This window comes from Astatotilapia calliptera, chromosome 11 (genome assembly GCF_964374335.1).
Source record: "Astatotilapia calliptera chromosome 11, fAstCal68.1, whole genome shotgun sequence".
Lineage (NCBI taxonomy): Eukaryota > Metazoa > Chordata > Actinopteri > Cichliformes > Cichlidae > Astatotilapia > Astatotilapia calliptera.
This window is the reverse complement of record NC_137432.1, coordinates 31306422-31330457: the sequence shown is the minus strand read 5'-3', so window position 1 is coordinate 31330457 and position 24036 is coordinate 31306422. Positions and strand designations below refer to the sequence as shown.

At 40.5% G+C, this 24036-nt stretch overlaps 1 protein-coding gene across 2 annotated transcripts in view; it reads left to right on the top strand.

Moving 5' to 3' along the window:
• bmper (BMP binding endothelial regulator) overlaps nt 1–24036 on the top strand; it is a 32978-nt gene extending 8942 nt beyond the window's left edge. For both annotated transcript variants that reach the window (XM_026184633.2, XM_026184632.2), the window contains 14 exons: nt 7706–7805; nt 10877–10959; nt 11564–11654; nt 12699–12781; nt 13896–13995; nt 14353–14462; nt 14551–14685; nt 15141–15245; nt 19508–19553; nt 20281–20450; nt 21158–21359; nt 21817–22159; nt 22333–22463; nt 22858–24036. In XM_026184633.2, the coding sequence (XP_026040418.2) occupies nt 7706–7805; nt 10877–10959; nt 11564–11654; nt 12699–12781; nt 13896–13995; nt 14353–14462; nt 14551–14685; nt 15141–15245; nt 19508–19553; nt 20281–20450; nt 21158–21359; nt 21817–22159; nt 22333–22463; nt 22858–23039 (1881 nt within the window). In that variant the 3' untranslated portion in view covers nt 23040–24036. The remainder of the gene's footprint in view (nt 1–7705; nt 7806–10876; nt 10960–11563; nt 11655–12698; nt 12782–13895; nt 13996–14352; nt 14463–14550; nt 14686–15140; nt 15246–19507; nt 19554–20280; nt 20451–21157; nt 21360–21816; nt 22160–22332; nt 22464–22857) is intronic.

Genomic DNA, 24036 nt, shown 5'->3' with positions numbered 1-24036 from the left:
TATCCTTGTTCTGGACTTTTGCTGTTTCCAAAGTTGGTTCCAAACTCTGATGATCAATTTCCTCTTGTACCAGGAAATGTCAAAACTCAGAAAATACTTACATGACCTCTGCACAGGACTCTTTCTGGACAGTTCTACATGTCCAGAAAGAGTCCTGTGTGGCAGTGCTGGTCGAGGGGAGGGGGGGGCATCCGGGCTCCAGTGTCACTCATATATGGAAACATAGCGGAGGGGGTTGGCTCCTTAGTTGGTCCAGAGTACCTGCTAATTGCCCTGTGGGTATCGGACACACACATATGCACACACAGAAGATCTATTGTGTGTGTCCGGGTGAGGTAGAGAGCTGTAATGCGGCCAGGAGTGGATGTGGCTGACAGACTGACTGACAGGCGGGTCGCCATGACGATCCTTTATCGTGAAACGAGTCAGTTCATCGCCGTCATTCTCTTCATCGTCCTCGTCTATCTGTCTGTCCATCTCCATGTCTTTTTCCACTCTCTCATCAGCTCTTCCTCCCCTCCCTCACCCTCTGGTTGGCTCCCTCAGTTTTTTTTGTGTAACAGCAGCACAGTCACATTTTGCTGTTACAAAATTTCATCTACCACGACCTATGAGTATCTGCTGTTTGATTTCATCTCAGCATTGCATGGAAAGGAAACAGAACTCAGTTTTGCCTCAGGCAATAATGAAAAACAGTTGTCTGAAGATATTCAAGACTGGCCTTGTGCTTAAACATGAACACAACTGATAAAAGTTGCTTGACGCACGGCAACCCACGAGCCACATCTTGTCATAAAACTCACAAATAACTCAATAATTAAAAGAAATTGTGGCATATTTTTTCCCAAATCTTCCTCCGCAGAGCCACAGACCCAAATTCCAACATTCAGTAGGCATTAGTGTCTTTTTTGCTGTGTTGTATGGGTAGAGGGTTTCACGCATGTTTTGTTTTAACATTTTATTTTTTATCAACCATGATTTTGCTCTCTTACCTTCACGAAGGTTTTTAATTGTCCACAGTCTTTCATTTATGTCACAGTTGCATGTGCAGGTATTGTTATCGTGCACTATTTTTTTTTAAATGTTATTCAGGATTTTGCAGAATTTCCCAGATTTCTTTTTGTCTTTTTCTATATCCATGTGATCCGAATAAGAACAGGAAACGAGACTGTCTATTTCTGCTGATTAGAAACAGTTATGTGAGAAAGTAAATAAATCTCACTTGAGACCTCAGTGGAAACACTATTAAAAAGACAAATGTTCATACAAAATGATACGGTGATTATTTCCCTAAAAAGCTGTAGAGGGGAGCTTTGAAGAGCTGGAACAAAGTAGTTCCTCATTTTTCAGTGAACTCAGATCAGACTAAATACATCAGCTGTTTTTACACATGAACTCGGTACAATTTCTGCAGATTCAAGTCAGCATGTGTAACAGACAGCAGGAGATTTACCCGCGTCAGATGTGCTCTCACTTCTGGAAACGCTCTGGCAGGGTAAAGTCTGATTGGTGTCCGGTTCTCACATGCAGCTGCTCCAGGTAGTGTTTAAAAACATTCAGAGCTGTAGTGCCCGTGTGAAACAGCTTTTGTTATCCTCATGCTGTTGGAATGTAATGTGAGTATCACAGCAAACATGCCTCCATTCCTTCACCAAATCAAACATCATTATTCAGAAGGTCAAACATGAGAGGTACGTGCACTGCATTCATTGATTAAACAAACATTTCGCTTGAGCTGCGTGTAAAAGTTCAGGGTGTGGAGTTTTATACCCAGTAGCTGTGATCGATCTGAGAGAAAGGTCAGGGGTCATTTCCTGTCAGTGTCTCCTCTCAAACAGTAGCTGATCGATACAGGAGGGGTGAGGTTTACCTGATAAGACAGATCCTTGCTGATACCACTAAAACAAAACCAGTATGTGTTACTTTTCAATCTACAGGGTGGGCCATTTATATGGATACACCGTAATAACATGGGAACGGTTGGTGATATTTAAGTCCTGTTTGTGGCACATTAGTATATGTGAGGGGGCAAACTCCTCAAGATGGGTGGTGACCATGGTGGCCATTTAGAAGTCGGCCAACTTGGATACAACTTTTGTTTTTTTAATAGGAAGAGGGCCATGTGACACATCAAACTTACTGGTAATGTCACAAGAAAAACAATGGTGTGATTGGTTTCAACGTAACTTTATTCTTTCATGAGTTATTTACAAGTTTCTCTTTGTTCACAGCCATTGACATGTCGAAGAGGTTAACACGTGGGGAGCGGATCAAAATTGTGTTGATATCTGGTGAACGCAGTAACCGGGTCATTGCAGCAGATTTCAATGCAAGACACCCTACGAGACCACCCATCTCCCATGCTACAGTTAGCAAACTGCTTGCTAAGTTTCGTGAAACTGGTTCAGTGTTGGATTTGCCAAAATGTTGACCCAAGAAAACTGTCACTAATGAAGAAACATCAGTGGCTGTCCTAGCTTCACTCAGCAAGAGCCCACAGCGTAGCACATGTCACTGGAGAGTGGCATTAGTCGAACGTCCCTTCGGCGGATGTTAGCTACTCACAAATGGCACCCTTACAAACTCCAGCTGCTGCAGCATCTCAACGAGGATGACCCAGATCGGCGCACAGAATTTGCAGAATGGGCAAAACAAAAATTGGAACAGGACCCTCAGTTCACGCAGAAGATTTTGTTCAGTGATGAGGCAAACTTTTATGTGAATGGTGAAGTTAACAAACAAAACCACCGCTATTGGTCTGACACTAACCCACATTGGATGGATCCCTCCAAGACTGTTGGAACAACAAAAGTGATGGTTTGCTGTGGTATATGGGGTACAACGATAGTGGGTCCATTCTTCATCAATGGAAATCTCAAGGCCACTGGATATTTGAAATTGCTACATGATGATGTGTTTCCGTCTTTATGCACTGAAGCTGGCACGTTCCCTGAGTTTTTCCAGCAAGATGGTGCACCACCACATTATGGGTGCCAGGTCCGAGCATTCCTAGATGAACAGTTTCCTGGAAAGTGGATTGGTCGTCGTGGGCCAGTTGAATGGCCCCCAAGGTCTCCTGATCTGACCCCCTTAGACTTTTATCTTTGGGGTCATCTGAAGGCAATTGTCTATGGTGTGAAGATACGAGATGTGCAGCACCTGAAACTACAGATACTGGATACCTGTGCTGGCATTTCTCCTGCGGTGTTGCTATCAGTGTGTGAAGAGTGGGAGAAGAGGGTTGCATTGACAATCCAACACAATGGGCAGCACATTGAACACATTTTATAAGTGGTCAGAAACTTGTAAATAACTAATGAAAGAATAAAGTTACGTTGAAACCAAGCACACCATTGTTTTTCTTGTGACATTACCTATAAGTTTGATGTGTCACATGGCCCTCTTCCTATTGAAAAAACAAAAGTTGTATCCAAGATGGCCGACTTCTAAATGGCCACCATGGTCACCACCCATCTCGAGGAGTTTGCCCCCTCACATATACTAATGTGCCACAAACAGGACTTAAATATCACCAACCGTTCCCATGTTATTACGGTGTATCCATATAAATGGCCCACCCTGTATAAATAAATATAAAACTAAATAGCTAAAATCCCCAAAGCTGCTAAAGGGAAATGAATGTGTTAAACTCAGTGGTTATAAAGGTGGAATGTGCTGTACATTTCACGTTGGACCAATCTATAAAAATGCCACTTCACTTAAAGACATGCCAGTACACTCAGCCTGCCACTCCATCCTCTATTACAACCAGCCGGGCCACAGAAGCAGGACTGTCATGCTGAGCTTTTTCCTGTCAGAAAGATCAACCTGTGGAAACAGTTTTGAAAACATCAGCGTCTTTCCACGGCTGTCTCGTCCCCAAAAGTACCGTGTCTCCTTCTGTCTGTGGGAGGTTGCGACTGGTCTGTTTTGTAGGAAAGGTGAAAGGTCGCAGTGGCAAAGGCTGTTAAGTTTTGTGAGGTCGGAAGGGTGTAGAGTCCAAGGGCTTAAGTAGGCCATTAATTCGAGAGCTTCTTTTCCTGTGCTGTAGCACCTGGCAAAACCTGATCTCTTCCTCCACAGTGGTGTCTGAGGAAAAGCACAAAAAGAAAGGTGAGGAATGCCAGAAAGAGGCTTTGACTTTTGATGAATTCAACACATTAGTGGAAACGATTAAAACACAAAACAAGACATGATAGATATATTTAGCCGAGAGTGGCTTGTTAAATTTAAAAAAAAAAAAGATTTTCAAATGCTGAAGAAAAGTGATGGAGCTAGGTAGAAAGGCAGGGTTTGATTGATGAGGAGATAGAAGAAGAAGAAGAAGAAGAAGAAGAAGAAGAAGAAGACTAATGAGGGGAAGCAAAGCTGAACACAAACATTGTCGCCTCCTAGTGGAACGCCAACCCTGTTGGCACAGCTCAGGACTATTTGTCCATTCGAGAAATCTTTAATGTTCATAAAAAAGTGAAGAACTGAGAAGTATTTACATTTTGTTCACTTTTAATAACTTAAGTGTCAAAAGTGATCATCAAAACTATTTTCCAAGTCAAAAAGATTAATGACAAAAAACATCTTCCAATGGAGTACATGACCCGTAGTCACACTATATTTTAAACTGTACTAATAAAAGATTATTGGCCTTCATGGACATAGACAAAAAAAAAAAAAGGAAAATATTCTAGAAGAACGTAGTTTTCACAGGTTATTTAAACTGACAATAATGCTGATGGTGCACACCTTACTGGACCTTTCTATGTCATGCCTCGTGATCAGCATGTTTTTGATCAACAGTGTTCATTTACCACAATTTAAAGATCTGCACACAAATGCGTTCACTGTAAATTAGTTAAAGTGGAAGCCCTTGTAGTAGCATGTGCACAGAGAGAAACACAAACACAAAGCCATTATCACGCTCACTTTCTCTTTGTCTGACACACACACTTATGAGCATACCAGAGCTTTATCCCCCTCCACATGTCGAGGGGGTCGTCACTCTCCAACAGACGGTCGTCCAGTTGGCCAGCAATGGTGCCGTGGTGGTATGTCGAGTGTTTATAAGGTGTGGTGACCTGCTGTGACCTTTGACCTCATGACAAGACGGGTAGTGGTGGAGGAGGCCTACTAACACCACTTTCTGCTAATGAATGACTAAAGAGAGAGAGAGAGAGAAGGACATGACCTTGGAGGCTTTTGACCAAACTGTGAGATTTTAACGAAATCTTTCTATGTTCTTTATTTGTTCCATTTTATTTTTGATTGCATTTTGGCAAACATCGTGTATATTCTACCCGACGGCAGTTTTTTGTATTTTTTTGCTGCTGTTGTTTGCCATCATAATCAAAGTCTGAAGCATCTCTTCATATGTTTTTATTTCCTTCCATGCTGCCTGTGCTGAGATCATTCTGTACCATAGAAACCAAATGTCATCCAAGACTTTTTGTGGATGTAAAAAAGTGCATTGTGCACTTTCCTGTTTTGTGTGACTGCATGATTAGTGATTCCCCAGGTTTCTTAGTCTGTGATGAAAATGTGCTCTTCTGGTTCCTTGCAGTACTTAAATACTAGGAAAACAGCAGCAAGCTGAGTGGAAATGCCATTTCCATTTCTCCTAATGCATTCATGACTTTACTTCAGGTTATGAACTTCTTTGTTTTTGTTGGAAAACCTGCACACAAGTCCAACCCTTGAAATGAACAGATAGCAAATTGCTTCCCTTGCTTTTGTTTGCTGCTTTTATTTTCAAGTGGTAAGGCCGAGCAGGACCTTTGTCTTCTGGATTAAGAACTGGTATATATGAAGGCTTTAACATATGGCTATTTTCATTCTCCCCTCATGACATATGGATGTTGGTGTTCTATTCGCTGCAGATCAGTATAGAAATCAAGGTGATCACTCAGAACAACATTGTTATTTTGCAGTGACCAACCCTCTAAGGGAGGGGTGTCAAATATAATGGCTGGGGACATAAAGTGTGAAGATGGGCATAAATTTTGGACTTTTAACTGTATTTTAATCTGTTGTATATTTTAAATCCCAAATCATGCATTGGTTGTTTTTTTTTAGTTTCGTGCTGCCGGATATTTGTTTCAGTGTTTAAATCTGAAACTCTTTGACTGACTGACTGATTTGGTAAGGCCTGTTGCTCAGAGGTAAAACGCACATGTTTTTGTTCATTCACCATTGTGAATGACTGTTTTCTGTGATGTTCATCTGGGAAATCTCTCACCTCTGGTTTAAGATCAGGGCTGGGTTTATGGGTAAATGATGTTTTGACTGCTACGAGCCTACAAGTGTAGAAGAAATCCCACATCTAATCTGGGTGGATAAAACACACTGATTTGCCAGGGACATGGAGCAAAAAGAAAAAAGTAATTAAGCCTAATCCACTGTCATTTAACTGTTGTATTCTCAAATCAACTTTTCCAGAATAAAGACGTGACGTTTGTCTTTCTTCCGCCCCTCTTTGTCTCTTTTCTTTCATGTGTTTCTCCTTGTCCTTCTAGCCTCTTTTACATCCTCTGTCCCTCTTTTCCATCTCCATTTCTCTCCTCCCTGCTCTTATGTCATGACATCATCTGTCCTCAGTGTGGTTGGGGTTTAGTTGGAGCACTGCAGCTATATTAAACCACACTGATATATTTTCGCCCTCCTTTGATCCGTTCTCGTTAGAGCCGCCCGCCACAGAGCCACGGGACCTGCCAGCCTCCACTTTATGAACCCTCACAGTGTGTAAAATAAAACACACGCAGCATGTGGATAAAATCTGCAATAAAAGCTGGGTGTGAAAGTAGAGTGAATTTTTAAAAAGCGCTGATTCTGTCCAGTCCTGCGGTGCAGTTATTGGTGATGACGGATACAGTGTGCAGTGTTTCTGAAGGTGACAGGAGGATTGTTGAACTGGTGTGAAAATTCACAGCTAAACTGTGAAGACTGAGGCACTTTGTTATGTAGGAACTTTACCTGCAGCCTTTTCACATTAGATGAAGTTGACAGCAGAGAACGGAGATGGTATATTAGGTAAAGAGTGGTCCTAAACCACATACACACAAAAAATATTTATATTACAATTATCCTGAGTTTTAGCTTTACTCATTCCATGAGCATGTCTAGATGGATGAAAGTGTTGACCTTTAAAGACTGAAATATCAAAGCAATGTAAGATGGATGGCAGCGAAAAATCAGAAGTGTTAACAGGATAAATAATTCCTGGTTTTAGTCTCTTTAGGGGCGGTTGATTTAAAAAGGATAAAATAATTCAAGACACATGTTGAGGTCACAAATTTAGACACTTTCACTTTATGATTTCAGAGTTAGTCAACGGGCTTAGGGTATAACAGACACACTGCTGACTCTATATTCATTCAATTTTGATACCTTAAACAATGCACGTGTTCACCGTGAGGAATTGTAAAGCCGAGATATTTTGGTACTTGTGGGAGAAAAAAAACAGTTTGCCAGTAATAATCACGCCTTGGATTTTGGCAAGTACATTATTTATATTTCTCCTTAATCTTCTTCAGCAAATTTAACATTTGAATCCTTGACTTTATGATGGTATTATATCCCATTTTAATTTCCACAGAGAGAAATAACAGCCAGAGAAATCTGTGAGAAAGTAAAAATTGGGATGAAAGTAAAAGGAGAAAAATGTTGGAAAAATATAACCCTGGGTGTTGTTTTCTTCTCTCTGTCTCTTTTGCAGGACGGTAAAGCAGACTGTAAACAGGAGAAATGTCCACTTGTCTCAGAGGACTGTGCTCTGGTGGTGAAACAGACTGGAGCTTGCTGTGAAAGGTGTAAAGGTAAGACAAGCAAGTGGACAGAGGTCAGGCGACAATGAGAGAATACCTGTGCGCCTTTGCTTTTTTATATTCATTGTAAAGCTATGTATGCCTGCAGGTCCTCTGTACTAATGGGAGACACTGGAAATATAGAGATGCTAATCTCACGCACACACAGACCCTTCGGGGACTACTTTATCTCACCGTATCCTAACAGCGAGGCCTATATTAGGAGAGCATGTGAGAGTAAAGCTTCATTATTTACCTCACATAAAAGCCACATATACACAGTTGCACTACAAGGAGACTGTGCTGCTGCTGAAGGGGTTCACTGCTGGGTTTACAGCCCACAAAAATACAGTTGTTTTTATGAGGCAGGAACTCCTCTATATACCTTCCTTCTTCATCCTCTGTGTACGGTTTTAGTCACTTCACATCAGCCTAATTAAACTGGGCATTTTAACAAAAACCCTTTCCGTGCACATTTATGTACTACATTTAAGACAAACAGATACATGCATTCAGGCTAAAACAGAGACATAATGCTGAAGCAATCATCAAACCTAAATTCCAACTGCACACTGTAGCTACATAAATATATCATTTACAATTGTGAGCTCTGACTTGTTGTATTTTTTGCCCTCTTTAGAATTAAAAGATCTGTATTGGACAAAGTAAGCCACTGTAGCTGATTTTTGCATAGCTGTAGAGCTTCAACATCCAGCAAGTATAAAAGGAACCGAATCTTTAGTTCCCACTGTACTGGCTTAGACACTTAACCTCTATAAAAACCCAAAAGGGGACCCTTAAACAAAGTCTGCACTACGATGGCTTCCCTTACTTTTTCTGTGCTTATGAAGCTCATGTGGCTCTGCGGAAATACATAAACTGTCACACCTACCTCCCAGCTCTCGGCAGGGAGGGGGCCCTTTTGTTTGCGGTTCGCCATTTTACGACACGGCACTTCGTTAAGAGAGACAGAACATGCTCGACTCGGACATGGAAAGCCCCACGTCACCACAGCAGTCGGTGTTAGTTTTAGTTGTGTGGTTAAGTTGTAGCCACTGTGACCAAATTTAGGACTGCTTTGTGTCTTTGCTTTTTAAAACACACTAATTCCTAGATGTCATATCACCATTTTCTCACTTTTATGAAATCATGCCGACAGTTAAAGAGAATCACAGCTTGACTGCATCAGTTTATTGGGAACAGCTTTATAAAGCGGCTTTAATTAAGGCGTTTATATATGCAGCAGTGTAATAGCAAGTGCACTTGAGATTGAAAAATACGTATTTTTAGGAGTATAGCTGTCAGAACTTCCTCGGCAGCCTCACCAAACAAACACAACTGTCACCAGGTTTTGACTAAAACAGTCATGTAAAATCGAAAGTTTCCACAGGACTTTAAACATTCTCTTCAGCGGGGATACCCTTACTGCTAGCAGCCAGTCAGTGATAATCAAATGCAGTTGATCAACTGATCATCATCACTTTACTGGTTCAGAGCATTCAGGTGTGTGTTAACACAATGCCACAGCCTTCCCAGGACTGGATGGTTCAGTAAATCCTTCCCACCATCTTATCGTACAATTCAAGACTTCTGCAACACTGTTCTTTGGACAGATGAGACCAAAGTGGAGAGCCATAATCCACAGGGCAACAGTTGGCTAACACCAGAAAAGAGAATATCAGCACAAAAACCTCATACCAACTGTCGAGCACAGTGGTCAAGGGGCAATGTTTTAGGTTTGTTTTTTCAGCCACAGGGACCAAAGCTTCTGAGTCACAGCATGGACTGTGTTTTTCACATGAGTGTTCTTCTACATATTGGTATACAAATGCAAAAGTGCTTCTTTCTGACAGCCGTCATATTTATGCAGTATATTAACAGTTTGAGTGTTTTGCCAGGGTATTGGTCTCTGTGGGTTCTTGTACTTGTACTAATAAAATATATACTGTACATCTTCCTGCTGCAGTATTACAGTATCACAGGGTTTAGTTTACACTGAGGAAAGTAGATCAATGGGTGTGATCAGGTTTCATTGTATGGAAAGTTCTATATTGATCTGAACCCACTTTCTGCAAATGGGATGAAATGAATAGGCTATTCATTTAGAGTTGAATAGACAGCTGCTGACAGCTCAGAGGGCGACTCATCCAAGTATATGAGGAAGAGATCAGTGTGTACACACTGGATTTAACATTAAACTGAAAGAGAGTTTAAATATTCACATCATATAATCAGATGTGGTTATTTTTAGACTCGAGACTTTAAATTAGATTTAAGTCACAAAAATGAAGACTTGACTTTGACCTCACACAGCTGTAATATTTGACCTCCTTGATATTTTAATGCATCTTACAATGAAAACTTAGATGAAACTTTGGCTACCAACAACAAAGAGAAGGAAAAGAAACAATATATAAAGCTAATTGAAACATGTCTACCAGATGTTCTTAGTCACTTCCGTGAGCTTTGGCCAAGATTAGAACACAATTTATTTTTCTACATTAGAAATGACACCGCTATAAACATATGAACATTTTGCAGGGCTGTAGTCATAATTATGATTACTGCTTTCTCATTTTCCACACTAAAATCTAAGTTTTCAGATTAAGAAAATTTTCTTTGCATGGCAGAAAAATTAAAGCATTTGCAGAAATTGAAAATGTATGCTTTCTGTTTCCCAAAAAATGAATTCACAGAAACATTGGCAGGAAAGTGAATGTTCCTCCAGTAGATCATTTGCATGGATAGTTTGCATTTCTACACTGGGACCAACATTCTGGGAGATTAAAAAAGTTATCTTTACTATCTGAAGGATGGCAGTCTTAAATTCCCTTTGTCAAAATAACAAATTGGAAAAAAGTTTGGTCATTTGCCATAAAATGACTTTGGCTTCTCCAAGCCGTCTTCTCGGCCACAAGCTACAAGTGAAATGCGTCTGAAGTTGTAGGTATTTTAGAAATTACACATCCTTGAAATTTAGAAACTACTTGAAACACAATTAGAGCAACTGAGCTCTTGACATTGTTCCTGTTCCCCAGCTTCTCCCTTGTCTTCCAAGTTAAGGTTATATTTTTCTCTCCCAGGTTGTACGTTAGATGGATGCTCCTATAACAGTTCAGTATCCTGGACCACCTCCACGAAACCCTGCATAACAAGACGTTGTCAGGTGTGTATATGCGCTGACTGACCAAGCTGCACTGTTAGCAGATGAGAGGTAATGGAAGCAAAGCTCGGGCTTCGAGTTGAAAGCACTGATCCCAAATCAGATGTGAAAAACACACAGACATGTTGTTAGCAAGAAGGCATAATGCTAGAAGAGTGAAGGATGGGAAAAAAAGGAAAAGGGTTGGGAAAAGGAAAAGGCAGGGAAGTAAACAAAGACACTGAAGGAAAGAAAGTGAGTAGCCATGGAAGAAAACAAAACAAGTATGAGAACTGAGGGATGGAAGAAAGGAAATAAGCCAGAAAGATTAAGAAGAAATGTGGAGTAAGCACGAACAGGTCTGGAAAACTGCTCAAAAGAGGTATGGATAAAAAAAGGAACAGGCAGCACTGGACAGAAGGAATTCAGGTAAGTAGGAAAAACATAGTGAGGAGGAACAGAATCAAATAGAGGAAGCAGAAGCAGAGGAAAGATATATGTATAGCAAGAAAAGGAAGGCAATATGGTGGAACAATAAGCTTTAAAGTAGCAGCATTAAAGATACATTAACATGTTACTTATAAAGATGCACAAACTGAAGAAAATATTTTCCACTTGGTTGTGACAGGAAGGTGTCATCACTGAAGCAGAAGTTCAGTGTGTCATCCACTGCAAAAACCCCAAAAACCACCCAAAGAAGTGCTGCCCCACCTGCCCCGGTGAGTATGAATTTTAACACAAGTGTAGCCTGGAAACATTTGGGGGTTCAGTTTTATTTCTACTGTACATGCATAGATTCTGTTTATTCATTTTCTTTATATCCACATTAGTGGAGTTAAGGTTTAATTTAATTCAGTTAAATTCAATTTAATTTGTACAGCACCAAATCAAAACAACAGTCACCTCAAAGCACTTTATATTGTAAGGTAGACCCCACAATAATACATACAGAGATAAACCCAACAATCATATGATCCCCTATGAACAAGCACTTTGGTGACAGTGGGAAGGAAAAACTCCTGTTTAACAGGAAGAAACCTCCGGCAGAACCCGGCTCAGGGAGAGGCGGCCGTTTGGCTGAAAGGAAACCCAGAAATGAAATATTTATAGATATTAAACAGGAACTGATAACAAGCTTAATAGTTAAGATAAAGTAAAACAAATTCAGGATGTGCTCAGCAATTTCAGAAGGTCGAAGCCAGGGGCGCTACATTTATGTCATATCTCTTTGTCTCTTTTTCTTTCTCTTTCTGGAAATGTATTAACTAGCATTAAGCCCAAAGCTTCCTGTAGTTGATGAGGAAAATTTAAACAATAGTTATGAATTTCTCTTAGCTCTCTGGTCAAAAAAGAAGAGGAACCTCATGCAGTTTGTTGTGATTTTGAACTACATTTTATTTGACCTGAAGAATGGGAGAGAAAAAGATTAGAGTTGATGAAACAGGATCTTTTATCTTATTTCATAATAGAGTTTTTATTTATTTATGAGATATGACAAATTCCACTTATGTTGAAATTGGGAGTAACATTTTTGGACTTGCCAATGTGCGCAAACAGTCAACATACTTGCACTGCAGTTTTTTGAATTCTGACTTAATGTGTATTTCTTCTGCTGGTAGAAGGGTCTGTGTCTGTGGCTGTTGTCTATATTTAAATCACTTTAAAAGTGCAGTAATAAAAGCTTCAGGTGAAGAGGCAAAAGATTTGTGTGAACATGAGTGGATTAAAAAATAATTTGTTTGGTGTAACGTATTTCCCTGCAGGTTGTATCTTTGAGGGTCGTCTATATAAAGAGAATCAGGAGTTCAGTCCAGAAGGGAAACCTTGCATCAAGTGTACCTGCACTGTGAGTACACATACCCTCTACTTACACCCCCCTCTGAGCAAAGCAGGGGCTCTGTCCCACCAGTTGGTTAGTGTTGGACTCTCCTGGGAGTCACAAATTTTTGGTTGGAACAACATCCCTTTCCTTGGTTTTTCCCCCATAACTTCTTTGCTCTCTCTCACTCTCTCTCTCTCTCTCTCTCTCTCTCTCTTACACACACACACATACACACACACACACACACACACACACACACACACCTTAGATAAACAAACCCTACAGGTTTGTCCATAAACACATTAAAGCATTAATGTGCTGACACCTAGTTTGACAACCTGTAAGCTTTTAACACATGTACACACATACAGAGGTGTTTCCCAAATAGAAATCAGCATGCTGTTACTAATCGTTCTGTTAAATTTTCTGTTTTGTCTTAATTAAAAAAATAATATGAATAACCAATTGTCAACATAAATATAACTACACTGAATTTACTTTGTCCTGTGATATCCTGTCACACTCTGGGTTAGCCTCCAGACCACCTGTGACACTGAACTGGAAAGATAAGATAAGATAAGATAAGATAAGATAAGATAACCTTTATTAGTCCCACATGTGGGAAATTTGTTTTGTCACAGCAGGAAGAAGATGGATGGATTTTCTGGGTTTTAAAATGTACTTTTGTAGCCATCAAGTAGAGAAATATGGCGGTGTATGAAGTCTTATTTTATGGGGGCTAAAGACAGTTATCTGTTTGTTGTTGTTGTTGTCTAATTGTTATTGGCCTCTGTGAAAAGAATTCAGGGACAGAAAACCAGTTATTGATTCTGCGGGTAACTACGTTCAAACATTAGCTGTGTACTAACTCGGCTCTTGTGCTAATAAAACTGAACCAAAATATCCAGACTTTACACTGATGAAGGCTTTGTACCAAATATCTAAGCGTATTTCACAAGTCAGATGTGAGTACCGTAGTTTGCAAAGGTAATATGAAGTCACACATTCAACCACACACCCCCTTTTCTGCTGATGCATGAAACACTGAAAGATTGACAACAAAATTAAACAAATCACCTTCCTAGGAAAGTTTCATTCAAAGGTTAATTCTGCTGCTGTTATTCTGTTTTTGTTTCAGGGAGGCCGAACTCTCTGCACGAGGGAGGTGTGTCCCATCCTTTCTTGCCCCTCTCAGCTCACCCACACCCCGCCTGGACAGTGTTGTCCCAGATGTGTCGGTAAAGACTGGGAAATTCAATGATGGGGATCATAATGATGGGCAACACCACAAAACATAACTCCTGTTAAAATGAGGTGGCAGACATTACACAGCTGTGGCCAGAAGCATAGATAGGCAATGAAACATGTAATCTCCTTAGAGAAGGGGTTAATGCTGCTCCTAATAACCCTAAATATCTTTTTTATTCTCAGCCTCCATTAATTTTAATTTCATAACTTTAGTCATATCTTGCAGGGGAATTTTTTTGTTTTGCACTCATGGATGTCTGAAGCAGTCAGAATTTTATTTAGATACAACCAAATCAATTCCGTTTTTAATCCCCATTTTTCTCTACATGACTCTGTCTTTCCTCCAGGTCAGAGGAAGGTGTTCGATCTCTCTTTGGGAAGCTGTCTGTTCTACAGTCAGGTCTATGACAATGGCACCTCCTTTATACACGACAACTGTACCACCTGCACCTGCCAGGTATCAGCCTGAATAGCAAAGGCTTCATTAAACAAAGCAATGGTCAGTTAGTAAATTTAAAAAATCCTAATTCAAATAATCTTTCTAGAATTCCACTGTAGTGTGCAAGAAACGCTGCTCGCGGCAGGGAACTTGCCAAGGCAGCCACTGCTGTGAGGAGTGTCTGTCCTATGTAAAGGTGGAGGAGGTGAAGTACTGCAGAGTCCGGAACAAGATCTACAGGGTAAGAGCAGGATGGATGAATGGATGGATGGATGGATGGATGGATGGATGGGTGGATTATGGAGTGGGATGATGGTAACGGTTAGCTCTGTTGCCTCCTTGTTAAAATCTTTTTGGTGGCTGAGACCTTTCTGTGTGGAGCATGTTTCCTGTGTGACCCTCCTCTGCATACTCAGACTTCTCACAGCTCTGAAGACATGCACGTTAGATACATTGGTGATTCTATAGAGGCTGTAGGTGTGAATGCATGGTAGCTAAAATGTGACTAAAGTTCCATGTGCAAGAATTGGTAAAGTAGTGGCTTAAAGCACTCTGAGTGATCAGAAAGACTACAACAGCAAAGGATGAACGTATAGATAATACGTAGCTGTATTCTTGGGTATTGTTGGAATGATAAGTGCCTTTACGTCTTGATGGATGTTGTTCTAACCCTATTGTGTCTTTTTTCCTTTGCAGGAAGGAGACATGTGGTCATCAGTTAACTGTACTCTCTGTACTTGCGTTAAAGGCAGCATTGAGTGTCAGCCCAAACAGTGTGTACCAATCACCAGCTGCCCCTCGGTGAGTGACACCAGTTGATCAATGGATTACATTTATTTATAGCGGTGTGTTATGTGCTGTTATGTTACCCTAGCTGCTTTTTGACTGTGTATTTGTCTTTTTAATTTCTTGGACTATAATGTTTGCAAAAAACACTGCAATCTCTAGTGAAGGCTGGGAGCAGTCAGTCATCCAAAGGTGATGGGGTGGGTGGAGATTTGGTGGCACAAACAAAAATACCTCATACCCCTGGTGGTTTAACCTACAACAACCCTGTCTTTGTCACTCCACTTTATCTGCTTTCCTTTTCTCCATCTGACCTGTCTCACACTCATACTTTACAGCCCATGACTAACTTCGTGATTCTCATTTCACATGCGTAACGCCTCAAAATGACAATACTGTCAAGATTTATCGGCAGTGCTGCCATAACCGACTCTCAATTTCAACAGGTTCACCTCAAAATGCAGGTGTAGAGTATCAGCTTGAATCAAAACATTGAACATGTCATGTAAAAATGTATCCTCTTTTTTACATGACATATGCAAGAAATAAGCAAAATAACTATAAGGGTATATCAAAGAGTAACACAGCCTGTTGCATAAAGAGGTCTCAATTAGTGCACTGTAACACAGCTGAAATGTGGCATTAGCTGGGAACTCGGGGAACTGCTGGCAAGAGAATGGTCTATGGTGCGTTCACCTGTTGCAGAGGTCGCTTTGAGGTTATCTGTCGTGCGTTTCGTGATGGAGTGGATTCCTGGCATGCCGGTGGCTGTCACGCAGTCAAAGCCGGTGTCAATGTTGGTCTAAGTTCACACGCTTCCAGTGGTTACAACGAGCCCTCACCTGTTGTTTGCGGTCAGAACAGGCACAGTGCCGTTGGTGGTCCACATTCAGTTTTGTCTCCAGAGAAAAAGCAGTTTTATAAGTCACTTTAAATGTGGAAGAGGGCAAATAGTTTTTTAAGGACTGTAGCTTCAATGTTGAAAAAGTGCAGTGAATGCAGCAGCCATTCTTTTTAGTGGCCTGCAGGGGGCGACTTTTCTGGTTGCTAAAAAAAAAAGCCAGATTGTTGAAATGTTTGTAAGAAAATGACCCTCCTGCTTCCTTGATCTGTGATCCTAGTAAACACTTTTGTGATTCCTCTATGGTCTCAGTCACAAGTTTCTAGTCTTACTGATTGCAAAATAATGTAGATGTTTTGATGACATACTCATCAAAAAAGGAGAAAAAAAGGAAACCACAGAGGGAGATTGGCAAGTTGCTGCCATATGAATGTGTATTGTATTTCTGTTTCCATCGCTGGCATCAGACAGGTGTTTTACAGCGTTTTTTTTTTTTTAAAAACATCTGTAACTCCCGTAACTCCTTAAGCTCATGCTCAATTGAAAGAATTCCAAAACTTCCTGAAAGCACAGACTCGGCGATTTTCTCAAGTACTGCCCCGCAAAGACGAAGGTTGGTTGAGAGAAGAGAGAGTGAGGGGAGAAAGAGCTCAACAGAAAACAGAACTTTTTATCTGTTTTCTTTTGATCTTTTGGGGTTCTTTTTTGGGGTTTTTTTTCTTTTTCCTGTTTTCTGTGTTATTTGCTAAGTACTGAATGTGGGCCTTGCTTGGGATTACTGTAATGACCTTTATATCACTGAAAATAACAGTTTCTGCTTTCAGAAACCACTGAAATTTTGTGGTTGCACAAATGGTGTAAGAGTTATGGTAGTTTGACGTAAAAGTTTAACCTAAAACCTATGGGAGCACAGATGCTCCAGTCGGTTTTAATGGGTTAAATCCGGCACTTTCCTAACTAGTAAGTGATTTCACAGTGGCTGTCTTTTATATACAGTTAAAGTCTCTATTCTTAACATATTAATGCACTTTTTAGAGCATTGACACAACATTGAGACAGTATGTGACATCACTTTTTGAGAGCTGTATAAGAAAAAACAACATGAAAGAAGTGACACAGGAAAAAGTTACCCAGATGCATGTAGTTGTATGTAAAGGAATGCAAAAGGATGTAAACAGATTTTCAGTGGGGAATATATAGCACGATATCGGATAACACGTGTGTGCTGCATTGTGAGGTTGATATCAGTGAGTGAAATCGGACACTTCAGGACCAGTGGAGAGGTTACCGCTAACCCCCTGGGTTGACTTTTCTGCTCTTTACATAAAGTAAACATAATTTCTTGTAAAAATATGTTGATATTAAGCATAATTTGTGAATTTATTAAATTCTGATTGCAATAAAATTGTTGCAATGTTTCTCTTATGAAAATGTTTCTCTTATGAAAATACAAAGTCAGGTTTGATTTGTAGGCAGGTGTTTTAAACAATCTGTCCCACAGTTTAATAACAATGAAAAATCTGACATTTGCACTATTCTTGATATGAAAAGATATTAGTAAATGTAATCTAGTGTGGCTTATCACTCTCACAGAGGTCATTACAGTCCACATTACCTTCAAAACACACACACATACCTCACGCATACTCTTTCCCATGCCATCATCCTGCGGTCAGCAGCAGGTCGGCAGAGCGTGTGGGTCCCATTTGGAGACAGTGTGTCTCCGAACAGCCTTTTGTCTGTGTGGCATTTGAGTGACAGCAAAGAAGAGGTTCCCTATATTTAGGCCCCTGAAAACCAATCTCTGACACTGTGTGTGCCTGAATGAGTGTGTGTGTGCGTGTCCTTGTTTGTGTCATCAGTCTGTCAAAAGGCAGCCCTCTTCAAAGAGAGAGAGTGCCCTTTGTGCCGAGGTTAGGACTCTGGAGTCTGCATTGAGGGTACAGAGAACTTCTTTATGAGATGACAGATGAGTGGTGTGTGTGTGTGTGTGTGTGTGTGTGTGTGTGTGTGTGTGTGTGTGTGTGTGTGTGTGTATGTCTGGAAGACAGGGGGAAAAGACTGCGTATACGTTTATATGTCTATTTGTGAGGACTGGTTCCAGTTTTAGACCTTGGGAGAGGAGTCATTTTTCAAAAGGGAGGGTATTTGGTTAGTCTAGACTCAAAGGGTGGTTAACAGGGGTAGGGGCTGGGGTTAAAACATTTAGTTAGGCTGGTTAAGGTAGTTTTAAGGGGCAAGGAAGGCATTGTATCAGCGAAGGTCCTCACAAAGATAGAATTACATGTGTGTGTGTGTGTGTGCGTGTGAAAAAAAGGGCTTCCCTGAGGCAAAAAAACTAGGTGTGTGAAAGAGCCCTCTGATCTGCACTTTTGATGGAAGTTGAAACATACAGCGGACACACACACACACACGCACGCACGCACGCACACACACACACACACAGAGGGTCCTGTTACACAGACAAAGTTCAGCAGTTGAAGTTGGAGTATGTGTGTCTCTGAAACCTTCCTGGTGTTGCTGTGAACTTGTCAAAACGTGAACTTTTCCTGTATCGCCATCTTTCATGTAACTTCTGTTACCTCTGCTTGAATGACAGCACAAAATTAGAACTGTTGATAATCTCTACCAACAAAAATGGGAAATATATATCGTTTGACCACCAGTACTTGGTTCTCAACTGTGTGGAAACAAGACTTTAAATTAGAGGAAAAAGAACAAGTTAAAATATTATGAGAGATTATTAGTAATAGTCATCATATTCTAAGTCATACATTATAATACTGTATTTTATGTGGCAGACCTACGTTCAATAACAGGGGTCCATCAGGAATCAACTCCAACTACTATTTTTCTTCCCAATGTGATGTTTATGTAAAGTTTGGTCAGAAGGTTCCTTTGCGCGTGCGCCATTAGCATCCTGCCTGCTGTAACCTACAATTTCCTTCGGGATTAATAAAGTATTCTGATTCAGATTCTGTTTTATTTTACTGTTTTTATTTATTTTTACTTTAGGCCTACTTTGTTAGTTTTCTTGCATTTACAAAACTCTGATCTTCTTTTTCTCCCAAATACAGAAAACTAGGAATAATCTGACTTAGTGATCTGTGATCAGTAGAAGAAAGTTTAACAAGGGCAAAAAAGTTAATGGTTTTTAGAAATATTTATCAAAAGAGAAACTTTTTTTCCTGGACATTCTGATTCGTGTACAGTTCGGTTGAAATTTGTAAACTGCAAAGCTAGTCAGAAGCATAACAGTTTTTTCTTATTGTAATTTTCTTTTAGGTTTTTATTCCATGTGTCTATGCTTTGCTCGTGACACTGCTCCACATTCTGTCAAAACAAGTTTCCTTGCCACATTCAGGCTTCTTGTCATCTTCCCTTAATTCCTCTGTCAGTTATCTAATCCAGTGTTTCTGTGTCTGTTCTCTTGCAGAATAAAATCCTGAACAGAACTGGCTGCTGCCCAGTTTGCACTGAAAGTGAGTAAGTCCTTCTCCACCCTCCACACAGTGATTTGTGGGATTCTCACTGCAGTGTCTTCTAATCTATATATCTAGGGAAGCCCTTTAATTTGAGCCCATCAAAGTCTTAAAATATCTCAAATATATTTATATATATATATTTTGTTTGTGGCTGCACAAGAATCAGAGTTATTGATACTGAATGTTTAGAAAGCTAATTATACTTCAGAACCTATGAATTGTTCTTTTTATGAGCAATAAAAAATAAAATCTCATCCTGGCCTCTGCAGTTCACTTGAGTATTCCCCGTGAACTTCAGTCCAGACTGTGGTTTACCCTTTGGGTCGTTTTACTTTAGCTTTTGGCTTCAAACTGCAGCAAAAAAATCCCCCAAAATGTTCTCTTTCAGGACTACAAATACTCCATAAACCCCACTTGTGTATAATATAGAGTTTAGATTTAGCTGGTCAGGCAGATGTATTACCACAGTGAGTCACATTAGTGCCACATATTTCAGCATTTATCGTAAATAATTTTTCCGCTGTTAGCTGTCAGATTTCAACATGTATCCTTTTTTATAAAGTGCTTAACTTTGGGTTGCCTCTTGCTGTCCAGGGACCTACTGCTGTTCCAAAGTTCATGTTTTAGGTCACTGAGGTTAAAAAAGGCATTTGCTTTCTTTGACTTCTTTCTATTTTTTTGGTTAAACATATCAAGAGCTTTCTTTTTCTTTGTCCTACTTCAGAGCCAGGCGTGTGTACAGTCTTTGGCGACCCTCACTACAACACCTTTGACGGCAGGACCTTTAACTTTCAGGGAACTTGTCAGTATGTTCTGACTCGTGATTGTGGTAGCATTCCCTCTGGAGGGCCTGGGAATAACATCAACCTCAACAGCCCAGACTCGAGCTTCACGGTAAAATGGAAGGGTATCACTTCATAATATAGCCCACAACTGAGGGCATACTTCCTCTGTAATTAAATGGAATTTGAGTGTATATACAGGAAACAAATAAATAATTATATTGTAAGTAAATTTAGATATTGGGTTGGTAATTTTAAGTAGTGTGCAATTTCATGGTAATGCTGGAGGAAAACAAACCATATTTCCCCATCTTATATCATAAGCATGCTGTACTTTTCAGGCCGCAGGCCTTATTACAGAGCGTATTAATCTTTATTTTATATTTGTTATATTGATGTGCATGCTGGATGTCCTATTATTCAATTATTCATTTATCTTACCAACTTACAACAAAAAAAATAAATACAGTCAAAATGTTACAGTACAATGATGGAACTTGATGGTTTTCTTTCACCATCACTGGTCAAATATAATTTTCAAAAGGAGTGAAATACCTGAAAGTTAGGCCGGGTTAAGCTGTATTATAGTATGTTATTGATGGAATTTAGAATACACTAGGATTTGATAAAATGTGTACTCAGAATGGGATGAAAAAAATTGGGAAACTGCTCATCTCTGCTGACCTCTCTGCTGACTTTTTTCACACATTAGAAACCAAAAGCAGCTGAAATTTATAAAGACATCAGGACCTCTGAGACCTCAATAGATCCTGAGTTGTCCTGTTTTATTGGCTTTTAATCTCATTACTTTGATTTCAGGTGTTGGTGAAGAATCACGCCCGGAGGACTCGCTCCTTCTCCTGGACTCAGTCTGTCGAGGTGAAGCTGGGTAGTTTGATCCTCAGCCTGCACCAGCACTTAACGGTACGGAAGAATGGTACTCGCATCGCCCTGCCCTACCATGGTCCTGGGGTGCATGTAGACCTGGATGGATACCTGCTCAAACTCACCACCATTGCAGGTCAGTATACGTCTTTCTGATCCAAGTTTTTAAATCAGCAAATATTGACCTCTATTTGTGGTCTCAGCTGAAGGTGAATTAATCATTGGAGAGTTCTTGATAAAATATGGCATGGCTCAGTGAGTGGAGCCTGGTTTTCCATGTATGATCGTCTATTTAACATTCTGTGTGGACCTTTCACCTGATTTGGTCTGACTGTACCTGTGTGTGGCCTTCTGTTAAGCATCAGCAGAAGCGCAGGAGTCTTCTGCCCTCTCATGCCACCCAAATAAAATATGCAGAAAGGTTATTATGAATTTTTTGTCCAAAATTAAAGCAGCTTTAAGAATAACAGCACAAACTTTGCAGATGAAAACCACATATCTGAAAAATTAGTTGATAATTTGAAATCATTCTTTTACAAGAGATGGTTACAAATAATAAAGATTTTGTTTCTAACCTCCACCTTTTTCTGCAGGTCTGGAGATCACATGGGATGGTGACAGTTTTGTGGAGGTTGTAGCTGCTCCTCATCTGCGTGGGCGCCTCTGCGGCCTTTGCGGCAACTACAATGGCCACAAGCGTGACGATACCATAGGCGGTGACGGGCAGTTCAAGTTTGACGTGGACGAGTTCGCAGAGTCATGGAGGGTCGAGGGAAATGAGGTTTGCACCAAACATCACCCGCCTCGCAGGCCGACTTCATTCCTGTGCCCCGGCAGCGTTAAAGTCAAGTTCAGGGCTCACCGGGAGTGCCAGAAGATAAAATCGTGGCTTTTTAGTAAGTGCCACAGTGTGGTGGACTTCGGGTCTTTTTACAGGTGAGGAGAAATCTCAAGTGACAACTTAATTGTTAAAGTGCCAAACACTGTAGCTTGTCACACGTATCCATTTCTCTGTCCTACCATAACCATACTTGTATGAGGCTTTCGGTAAAATCTTTTTTCATTACGGGAACTTAATCTTAAACAAAACCAAATTCTGCCCTCTTTAGGTCGTGTGTGACGGACATGTGTGAGTGTCCAGTCCATAAAAACTGTTACTGCGAGACCTTCATCGCCTACAGCAGAGCCTGTGAGAGGGAAGGTGTGCCCGTACTTTGGAAACCCGAAGCTGCTTGTATGGGTGAGTGACAACACTCATAAATCGCAGAGCATTCTGAGAGGTGCTCTTGACTATTAGAGCCAGTCTTAATGACACCAGATTTGGCTTTTTGTTTTTTGTTTAAAGAAAATTCTGCTCACTTCTGAGCAAACCTGACACTTACTGCAGCTGCCATTCCAGTTCATAGTACTCCCTTTTAGAGAAGTAGAAAAGGATTTACCTTATGTATGCTTAAATTCCCTCTTTTGCATGATATTATCGTTCAACCTTGATAAAATGAACAGTATGCATTGGGTTTGGTATGAGTGCATGAGAAACAGCTAATTCCAATGAGAAGCTGCTGAGAATCTGCTCACATTGACATAATCAAGTCCTAACTTTTTCCCCTCTTTCTACCTTTTCTTCCTCTCATCAGCCACCCAGTGTAAACACGATGCAGTGTACGACACCTGTGGTCCAGGCTGCACCAAAACCTGTGACAACTGGAATGAGATCGGACCGTGCCGTAAGCCGTGCGTGGCCGGCTGCCACTGCCCCGCCAACCTGGTGATGTTCCAGGGACGGTGCATCAAACCCACAGCATGCCCTGGACGGTGACCCCTATGAGCTGGGGGAAGGGGACTGAAGGGAGGGTCATCTGAACTAAAACTAAGGGTCCAAACTAGCAAAGCAGAGTTTGGGAAGACACTAAAGGGTCTCAAGTTGACAGATAAGATGCAACAAGGTACTCAGGGTCCATAACTTCACAAGGAAGTACGCTGTCGTGACTTAGATGCCAGCGATCCAAACAATGGTGACGGACTGAAGGGAAACTCAGATGATCATCTGATCACGGAGCGTTCGATTTCTGACTTCCTCTCGCCTCTTTGTCACACTGTTACTACACCAGTCGCCACCAATTACAGTTTTGGAGAATAAAAACTAAAATCTCAAGCGACAACTTAAGTGGCATTTGGAGATTTTACAACTCACGAATTACAGGAACTACGGCATGTTGCCATGGACCCTCAGGGAACAGTCTGGGGCCAGCGGACTCCTCTTAGAGCCAACATGGCGACTGAGTTTCTCTCGCAAACACATTAAAGTGAACAACAGAGCATCTGCATTTGGAATAGTGAGATTCAAAGTCAAAGAGAAACTCGGATTCATCATATCAAAACTGAACTTATCATCTCTATTCCATCATTTCATACTGTAAGCTAGCCAGATTTATATGAAAGACAGACAAGCTTTTATATAATTATTGTTCTAATTATTAATATTATTGCTATTATTTGTTGTTGATGTTAATTTATATATCAGTCAAATGAAATGTTGTAGCAAGAGCCAGAATCATGAATATAATTGTGTTATAAATGATTTAAAGGGAAACAAAAGCTATTTATATATTTGTTGTGTATTTTTTGTTACTGTTTGAAGAGAAATGCCCAAATGTGACTCAGCTGTTGCACCATCGCAGGGATTAAGTACTGTATTGTATTATGCTCAGTGTACAGGTTGTAGTGGTTAGTAAACTGAAGGTGTTCGTGAAAGCATATGTTTCACTTGACGATAATTATTTAAGACCAGCAATATAATCTTTTCTCGAAGTTCA